Source organism: Physeter macrocephalus, chromosome 2 (genome assembly GCF_002837175.3).
Source record: "Physeter macrocephalus isolate SW-GA chromosome 2, ASM283717v5, whole genome shotgun sequence".
Lineage (NCBI taxonomy): Eukaryota > Metazoa > Chordata > Mammalia > Artiodactyla > Physeteridae > Physeter > Physeter macrocephalus.
This window is the reverse complement of record NC_041215.1, coordinates 73,768,650-73,778,610: the sequence shown is the minus strand read 5'-3', so window position 1 is coordinate 73,778,610 and position 9,961 is coordinate 73,768,650. Positions and strand designations below refer to the sequence as shown.

General features: G+C 42.2%; 1 protein-coding gene across 3 annotated transcripts in view; it reads left to right on the top strand.

Annotated features, from left to right (window-relative positions):
* STK39 (serine/threonine kinase 39) overlaps positions 1 to 9,961 on the top strand; it is a 327,698-nt gene that overhangs the window by 306,286 nt on the left and 11,451 nt on the right. For 2 of the 3 annotated variants that reach the window (XM_055088331.1, XM_024122274.3), the window contains one exon: positions 6,310 to 6,374. The exons of the other annotated variant lie outside the window; for it this stretch is intronic. In XM_055088331.1, coding sequence (XP_054944306.1) covers positions 6,310 to 6,374 — 65 coding nt within the window. The remainder of the gene's footprint in view (positions 1 to 6,309; positions 6,375 to 9,961) is intronic. 3 annotated transcript variants of the gene reach the window in all.

Genomic DNA, 9,961 nt, shown 5'->3' with positions numbered 1-9,961 from the left:
CTTCACTCAGTATGGCAATCTCTAGGTCCATCCATGTTGCTGCAGATGGCATTATTTTGTTTTTTTTTATGGCTGAGTAGTATTCTGTTGTATATATGTACCACATCTTCTTTATCCATTCATCTGTCAATGGACATTTAGGTTGTTTCCATGTCTTGGCTCTTGTAAATAGTGCTGCTATGAACATTGGGGTGCATGTATCTTTTTGAATTACAGTTTTGTCCAGATATGTGCCCAGGACTGGGATTGCTGGATCATTTGGTAGTTCTATTTTTAGTTTTTCAAGGACCCTCCATACTGTTTTCCATAGTGGCTGCACCAGCTTACATTCCCACCAACAGTGTGGGAAGGTTCCCTTTTCTCCACACCCTCTCCAGCATTTGTTATTTGTAGACTTTTTGATGATGGCCATTCTGACTGCTGTGAGGTGGTACCTCACTGTAGTTTTGATTTGCATTTCTCTAATAATTAGTGATTAAGCATCTTTTCATGTGCCTGTTGATAGCCAGTCTTCAAAGTCATGGTTGCCTAGGATACTCAGTATTCATTTGAGATGAGCCAAGAGTTAATTGATTTGCTTTGGGAAAATAAATTAGATTATTTTAGGAGACACATTTGTAGAACTTCTTCTAAGATATGAATAATTCTTCTATAAAAGGATATTAACCTGGGGTTTTTAGAATCTTAGAACCCTCTATATTGACACTATGTGTCAGGCACTAGCAACATAGCAGTGAACAGACAGACAAAGTTCCTGGACTCATCGGAGCTTATGGGCCTCGTGCGGGGGTAAGTGAAAAGCCATATCCAAAACTTCATAAATATATAGCATGTCTGGTGATGATCAGTGCTATGAAAAAAATTCTGGGTAAAGAAGTAGAGAGTGCAGCTGTGGAGGGGTGTTGATAGGGTAGCCAGAGACATGAGCGCAGCAACTTGGAAGGGAGAGCCATGGAGAAGCGGCGTTTCTGGAAGAGGGAATGGCAGGTACAGAGGGTCTCGGGTGGAAGCCTGCTTTGGACACTCAAGGAGCAGCACGGAGGCTATTGTGGCTGGAGTAGGGGCAGCCAGAAAGAATGGTGAGGGATGAGGTCAGACATGGACAAGGAGACTTGCTCATTGCAGAGACTGTGGTTTTTAGTCAGAGCTGCACAGCTGGCAGGGGGCTTTGAAAAGAGAAGTCACATGGTCTTATCATATGTTAGAAGGCTCATCTGACTGCTGGGTGGAGGCCAGACTTGAGGGACTGGGATGGCAGCAGGGAGACGATAGGTCATTGTACGAATCTCAACAGGATGATGGTGGCTGTACTTGTGTCGTAGCAGTGGAGGTGGTGAGAAATCGTCAGTTTCTGTGTGTGTGGATATATGTCACACACACACACACACATATATGTCAAAGGTAAACCTTTTTTGCAGAGGTGGATAAGATTTTGTCTGGGTTATCAAAGAGTTTAGTGGGGAAATCAGATCTATAACAGATAATTTCAGCACACAGTGGTAGAGGTGTAGAGGAGAATGGGGGTTACAGAACCCTTCCCGGGAAAATTCGGGGTAGGAAATGACAGAAAATAAACCAGGGAGGTAGGTGAGGCTGGACCATAGAGGGTCTGCTGGACCACATTAAAAACTTGAGCTTTATCCCAGAGTTGATGGGAACAGTTAAACAGTATTACCTAAGGAGGGAACACGTTCCAATTTATGACTTAAATTCTCCAGGTAACTCAGGTGTGAGAAACAGGGCTCTTGAGAAGTTTAGACTGAAAGCAAGGAAACCAGTTAAGATTCACAGTTGTCCAGGGTAGAGGCAATAAGCTAATGTTTACTATGTACTTGCTATATATATCAAACACTATTCTAAGAACTTTGTTATTAACTTAATCCTCAAAACAACGCTATCAGGTAGGCGCCATTAATATCCACATTTTACAGATGCATAACTTCAAGCACGAAGAGGCTAAGGAAACTTGCCCAAGTTCATGGGGCCACACAGCTCTAAGCAGGAGGATTTGAACACAGGCAGTCTGGCTGGAGAATTCAGGCTCTTGCACACTGTGCTACACTGCATCTCCTGAAGATAAGCGCCAGAGATTAGGGGGAAATAAAAGGGCAAATCTCTTTTATTTTGCCCCAAACTGAATTGTTAATTCGCCGTAATTTTGCATTAGTGTTATAGCAGTATCCATAAGAAACTCACTCTCCTAGCCTCTCCTTTTCTCCTTACTAAGAGCTTGGATTCTCTTTTGGCACCCATGTCTCTTTGCAATTTCATGCTGCCTTTCTGCACCAATGCAACCTACAGGGTGTGTCTTTGAGTAAAACACATTGTGACATTATCGTCGTCAGGTAACCCAAGTCTACGCTTTTGCCTTACCTCAGAATTTCTTACTAGGGGAATACATCAGCCTTGGGGTTCATTTGGTGTGCTGTTCCCCAAAGCTTTTGTTTGAGAAGAGCTCGAATTAAATTAAGTCACCTCCATGAGAACATCAGTACTCTGTGAGATTGTCGTGAAATATGCTGGTACGCAGGGAGAAAAGTGCATCTTTTGAGTAATCACTCAGGATACAAACACAAACTGTAAATAGTCATTATCTGTTCCTTTGGTGTGCTTTTCCCCAAAGCTTTTGTTTGAGAAGAGCTCGAATTAAATTAAGTCACCTCCATGAGAACATCAGTACTCTGTGAGATTGTCGTGAAATATGCTGGTACGCAGGGAGAAAAGTGCATCTTTTGAATAATCACTCAGGATACAAACACAAACTGTAAATAGTCATTGTCTAAATGTTACTTTTCCTAACTGTCAAAATGTGCAGAATTCGAGTAGTACAGGGAGATTGTAGAGGAGACAGTGTCTGGAGAATGCCTGACTTAGCTTGCCGGAGAAATGTCACCTCTGCTGCCTGGCCTCTGGTAGATTACCCCTGGGAGGAGACTCTTTATTTCCTTCTCTGTTTAGATGCAGGAGGGTATTGAACATCAGCATCTTCTTCCATGTGGTTGTTAATGACATTATTACAGCTTCATAAAGGGCAGTACTTACTGTACATTAGGCCAAATGTTATCCAAAAGAGCAAATAGAGACTTCCAGCCCTGACAGAGATTCAAGCCTAAAGTGTGATGCAGGGACACAAAAATAGCAAGGAATAGATGGCTCACACAAAGGTATCATGTAGTCCCAGTGGTAGGGCAAGAGGGCCACAATCCCTGGGGCCTTAGTGAGTATCTTGTGTGTCCTGTGTGGTCAAGAGACAGAGAAAGCTCCGAGACCAAAGACAGTGGGCTGTGGAGGACGGAAGGGACAAGTTCAAGGAATAACACAGAGTCTGCATCAGAAACTAGGGGAATGAGTTTTATTTGGGAAAGCCAGGAGGGATCAGAAATGAGTTGATGGCCACTGAGTAAGCAGGGTTCAGAAGCCCCATAGTTTATTTTTGGAAACTAGGGTATCTTAAAACATGAAGTTATCAGCATATACTTGAGGAGCTCTAAAGTAACAGCCAGCCCTACCCAGCCCTTCCTTCTCAGCTCACGTTCCAGGTAAGGAGCGTTTTTATTTTAGAAATCCAGGTGCAGTCAGGAGAAGGGAGGGAACAGTGACACCCACCTTTTTTAATGAGCATTGCTACTAGAAGAGAAATTAGTATCACCCTGAATTTTATGTGATGTCAGTTAAGTGAAGGTATTTTGTAGCACTTTATAACAAATTAGAATCAACGAAATTGAAAATAAGTCTGGCACCTGGAACGAGTAATCAGGTAAGTGGCCAGTTTTGCTATTTTTGCTTTGAGCTGAAGACAGAATTTGAATTTCTAATGTCCCCCCCGAGGTGTAGGGTTCACAGTTGGGGACGTGGTTTCTGGGATGATTGTTTAAGATGCCAGCAGGTCATTGTTGCCCTCCAGGCTACAACTTGCTTGTAGCCATGTTCCTTGGAAATTGGCCCTACCACAGATGCATGTCCACCAGAGAGAGGGTTGTGAATTAGTGTAGGACGCAGCTCTGCTTTGGGTGGAACATTAGAGAGCAGACTGGAAATAGATGACCCAGAACAAGGCAGTAAATCATCCACATTTACGGGGAGACTCTAATGAAAGGACTGAAATTCATGTGAAGACTTTACGGCCACTCGTGAAATCAGCCCAAATCCAAGGAACTATTAGAACACTTTTATGCTTTAAGAAAAGGGTGACTCTGCTCAGTTGCTGCAATTTGCATATAGTCAGAATGCCCTGACACCATCAGTACTGGCTTTAGTGGACAGGATTTTACAGCAGAGCTTTTCACTCCATGAGCCAATGTTTCTTGTGTAGACCACTAGATGACTTTAGTATCTGAGATAAGTTCAGGCAACTGTGGAGGAGGCCAAAAGAAGATTGAGGTTGGTGGCCCAGGATCTGTACATGATGTGTATAAGTTTGCTGCATGGGCAAAAACGAGGGAGAGAAGAAGATGAGTGGGGGAGACGGGTGTTAACAAAAATGAAACTTTGTCTGTCTGTTACTCAGATTGGAAATATTAAGAGGGCAACAGATGAAGATAAAATGGTGCTTGTAATTGTGGTTTATGAAGAGAAACAGGCCAGGGCTTCCCTGGTGGCACAGTGGCTAAGAGTCTGCCTGCCAATGCAGGGGACACGGGTTTGAGCCCTGGTCTGGGAAGATCCCACATTGTTGCAGAGCAACTGAGCCCGTGTGCCACAGCTACTGAGCCCGTGTGCCACAACTACTGAAGCCCACCTGCCTAGAGCCCGTGCTCTGCAACAAGAGAAGACACCACAATGAGAAGCCCGCGCACTGCAGTGAAGAGTAGCCCCCGCTCGCTGCAACTAGAGAAAAGCCCATGCAGCAACAGACCCAACGCAGCCAAAAATAAAATAAATTTTAAAAATTTTTAAAAAGAGAAACAGGCCATATTGAATATATAACTTTTTTCCCTCCACAGCAGATGGATTAAATGAAACTAATCTGCTGAGAAATTCTTGTGTCTAGGTTGTTTTCAGTCAACCTTAGAGAAAAATAAAATTTGCACAGATTTCTTTCTACTTACAAACTTTCTACTTGAAACACTTTTCTCAAAATATTTATGTTTACTATTTGCTCTTAAATTTTTTTTTCCTTAAAATATTCAGATAACTTTTCAGATGCCTAATTACTGAAGCAGCAGGGGGTTTTCCTTATGAAAAATAAAAATGATGAAGAGGACCTCTCTCCTAATTGCTTCAATAGTAACTTCTCTTTCTTTGACCAATAGTACTTACCTGACATTCAGGTTTGGATGTGGAAAGAGGAAGGTGTTAAATTTCCATCAGCATCACCTGTTGAGGATTCTGTTCATAAACAGTACCCTAAGCAAGAAAGGCTGACTTCTCTATGAGAGCATCAAATACATCATGGCACCACAGAGAGCAGGATGGGTCTCTGGTGAATCTGGCCAATACTAAAAACATATCTGCACTGTTGAGCTCCAAAAGGACAGCCTCTAGTGCTTGACCCTGTTCAGCCACTTCCGGTGTTGCTCAAGGTGGTACGTCACTGCTTTGACAGATCATCGTGCTCTGAAAGCACTAAGACACATGCCTGAGTCGTAGAGGTTATACACTGTATTTTGTTGCTTTGATAAAAATGGGTGCAGAGGGCTTCCCTGGGGGCGCAGTGGTTGGGAGTCCGCCTGCCAGTGCAGGGGACACGGGTTTGTGCCCCGGTCCGGGAGGATCCCACATGCCGCGGAGCGGCTGGGCCCGTGAGCCATGGCCGCTGAGCCTGCATGTCCGGAGCCTATGCTCCGCCACGGGAGAGGCCACAGCAGTGAGAGGCCTGCGTACCGCAAAAAAAAAAAAAAAAAAAAAAAAAAAGGGTGCAGAGAATTGAGTGAATTTATAGGGACAGGAGTTCAAAATGCTGACCTATTATTTCCAGAGAAATGGGTCATTGCGATACCCCTCCTCTTTGTTTTGTACGCCCTCTCCTGGCTAATAGATCTCTTATTAATGAGTGTTGAGAAAAACCAGGTGGTGGAAACACTGGGGGCTACTGTCATTTACTTTCCACTAGAAAGTAATTTCTCATTTTATTGTAGAAAACGTGGGGTCAGTGTATAGTGATTAATTCAGATGTGCTGAAGATGTAGGTTGTGGTAGAAAATGTCTTTATGAGAGTAGTTTGATCATTTATATGGACTTTGTAATGTCTGTGAAAGAAATGATTTTGCAGGTTATTGCATCATTAGTCAGATTTTCTGAATCATTGATGTGAAAATCCAGTTATTGGAAATAATTTGGATGCTTTTTCTCCATGTTTGTATTTTACAGTGGCTGCTAATTTACAGAAGATTGTAGATGATCCCAAAGCTTTAAAAACATTGACATTTAAGTTGGTAAGTGGAAAGTTATGGAACGAAGGTAAATATTTTGCCATGCTGTGCCAACAAGGAATAATAATATCATTTAGTAACCTGTTCCGTAATTCTGCTGTTGGTTCTGGGGGTGGGGATCCGTTTTTGCATTCATCATTTGCCTGGTCAACATTTGGGAAGATTTTCTGGGGTTTTTTGTTTTGTTTTTTAATTGGAATATAGTTGATCTACAGTGTTGTGGTAGTTTCAGGTATACAGCAAAGTGAATCAGTTATACATATACATATATCTACTTTTTTTTTTTTAGATTCTTTCCCCGTATAGGTCATTATAAATTATTGAATAGAGTTCCCTGTGCTATAGAGTAGGTCCTTATCAGTTATCTATTTTATATATAGTAGTGTGTATATGTCAATCCCAATTTATCCCTCGCAATTTATCCCTCCCCTCCCTTTCCCCCCTGGTAACCATAAGTTTGTTTTCTACATCTGTGACTCTGTTTTGTAAATAAGTTCATTTGTACCCTTTTTTAATTTTTGGATTCCACATATAAGCGGTATCATATGATATTTGTCTTTCTCTGTCTGACTTACATCATTCAGTATGCCAATCTCTAGGTCCATCCATGTTGCTGCAAATGGCATTATTTTGTTCTTTTTTATGGCTTGGGAACAGTTTCTGATCATGACTGGAAAGTTCCTCTTCCATGAGCATAGCTTGTTCTTTTACCATCACATCTTTAATAAGAGTAGCCATTTGAGAAGTCTTGAAGTCTGTACCCTTTTGCTTCCAGTTTGTATGGCAACTTGACCATAAAGACAAAATTAAACTGAGTTTGAAGCAGCACTCTTAATAAAGCTTTCCTGAAGCAAAAGCCAAGTGGTTCTAACGTTTAAAAATTGAGGCCGATTGTTGTAGAAATGGTTTAAGTAATTGGAAGCGATTGTAGAACAGCCCTCTGAAGGCTAGTGAGCAAAGACATAACATTTTAACTCCACATTTCAAATCACAGTAACAGATTCTTGTAGAGAGGAGATATTCCAGCAGTTTTTCTGCACTAGCAGATTTTAAATTTAAGAACTAGGGTAGCCACGGAGATACAGATACTGAGCATTCTGGGGTCCTTGTGAAACTAAGAGATTGTGATCATGGCCAGAAATGGAGAGAAGTCAAAGTAGTCAAAAGTGACGATTTTCCTGAAAGTTTTTGCAAGCAGGATGTTAAATGACTCATTTTTAAATTATAAATTATTCTTATCAAGGGCCAGTCTTGAATGCTGCAAGCAATTTAAGATCTAGATGACCAACACTTTGTTTTGCACAATATACGTTGATGGCCTGTCTTTTTTATTTCTTGTGAAAATTTAATGGAAAATGTGCATGGCCAAAAAATGCTAAATGATTGGTTACAGTAAATGTTAACCTGGTGCTAATTAACTTTCTGGGTCTTGCTCCTCATCTAAATTCAGATGGCCAGGCTGAGTGATAAAAGAAAAACACAAAGATTTTCACAGAAAGAATTTAGCGGAAGAAATTCATTTTGTTTTGATAACAAAAGAACAATTTAGTCAGACAAAGAGTGAGAAATTAACAAATTGAAAAATTCATCTTCTAGCTTGGGACTCCTCTGTCACCTCTATTATGTTTCTAATTCACCTGCATCTTCATAAACATGTTTCACTTATATGAGGATATATGGATGAGAAAGATGGCACCCTGCGTCTGCATTTCAAGCCAGTAGTAATGTTTCTTCATTTTTTTTATACTGCAAAAAAAGAAGTTACAACATACCACCTCCTGAACATTTTCCAAATTTTGAACATGTAAACCTAGAGATAAGAGATTAAAGCTTTTACGCTGGCTTATTCCCATTGTCTCTAAACTCACCTACCTATAAAATAGGAGTAGCAACCCCAGGCCTTTCATAGTACTGAAGGTTTCATAAAAACACCCACTATACTGTCCCTAGATAAACTATACTGTCCCTGTGAAACTAGTTCCCTGGATTCCCTCTCTTGAGTCTGTCCTCCTCCCCATCCCCATTCTCAGCCCCCTAGTGGGATCCTCTTATCTTCTGAAACTGAGCTTCCTGCCTACAACTTGCCAACCTCCAGCTCTGTTTACCGCTTCCTGCCTACAACTTGCCAGCCTCCAGCTCTGTTTACCACACTGGGGCTCTAGCCCGCGTAATTCTTCCTTAATTCCAAAATGCCCCAAATACTCGGCTGGCTCTCCACTGTCCTCTTCTGAAACTCAAACCCTGATCATGGCTAAAGGAAGTCCTCCCCGATCAGACTTCCTTTTAGGTCCTGCTCCACCTTTCTTTATCCCCCCATTCACTTCTTCCCCTTGTCCTCTCTCCTCCTATATTCATCAGCTGACCCTTTGTATGTACTTTTCCCTGAAATACCCTTCTCTCCCAACTTCTCCAGGACTGCTTTCTGTGTCACCAACACCTAGACACGTTCCAGTTTTCTGCCTTAATTTCACTTCTCCAACAAGCTTTTTCTGGCATCCGATCTTGGCCTTGGTGCTCCTCCTGTATTCTCTCGCCAAAAGGTTATATTATATTGAAAGTGTGTAGAATCTTATTTGTGTCTCTAATAAGTCTAGAGGCTCCAAGCAGGCAGGGACTTCTGTTGGAGTCCCTGCATGTAGTAGGGACTTGATCATAATTAAGAAAATATATCAGAACACAAACCTCATTTAGGAAAATTTCTCTCAAAATGCCTTGGCCTTGCCTGCAGAAATAACAAGAATCACTACTATTTCATGTGCATCCACCGTTTGCAGGGCATTGCATGAGGTGTTTTACATACTTCAGCTCAGTTAATTTAGTCCTCACGATCCTCCCAGATGGTGATGTCATTGGGTCCATTTTATGCCTTGGGAATCAGAGGCTCTGTGAGGTTAACTTGCCCGGAATTAAGCAGTGCAGAAGCTGGGAATTCAACCCTGATCTAGCATCACGGCCCAGTGCTCAACAACCGTTCAGTCTTACAGGCAGGACCTTGCAGCCTTATGGTTTTACAGGTCTCTGTTTGTGGATTCACCTTTTGGGTGACTGGACACACTTAACACTGGTTGAGACCAGATCTCCTTTGTACCTTAAGCAGAGTGAGTAATGTTGGCCTGTCTGGCTCAGGAGACCTGCAGGAGAAGCCGTGCAAGTTTTTCTTTCCCCTTATAGCTTGAGAACGTATTGTAATGTGTGGCATTCTCAGTAAATGGAAATTGATGGCTTTTCCTCCAAAGATAGTTAAAGATGTTAAATAAAGCCAAACTCAGGAGTGACCTTCTGTTTCTGTCAGTTACCTCTCCATCCATCCCTAGTTAAAGCCTGAGAGGGTTTCTTTGTGGTTGTCAGTCGACAGCCAGTTTGAGACCCATTTGACAGAGCTCATTTGAAGTGCTCCTTGGCTTAATCTTCTGTAGGACACTAACACCCTGGTAAAACCACAGAGATACAATTTGTTTTTGTTTTTGTTTTTTGCGGTACGCCGGCCTCTCACTGTTGTGGCCTCTCCCGTTGCGGAGCACAGGCTCCGGACGCGCAGGCTCAGCGACCATGGCTCACGGGCCCAGCCGCTCCGCGGCACGTGGGATCTT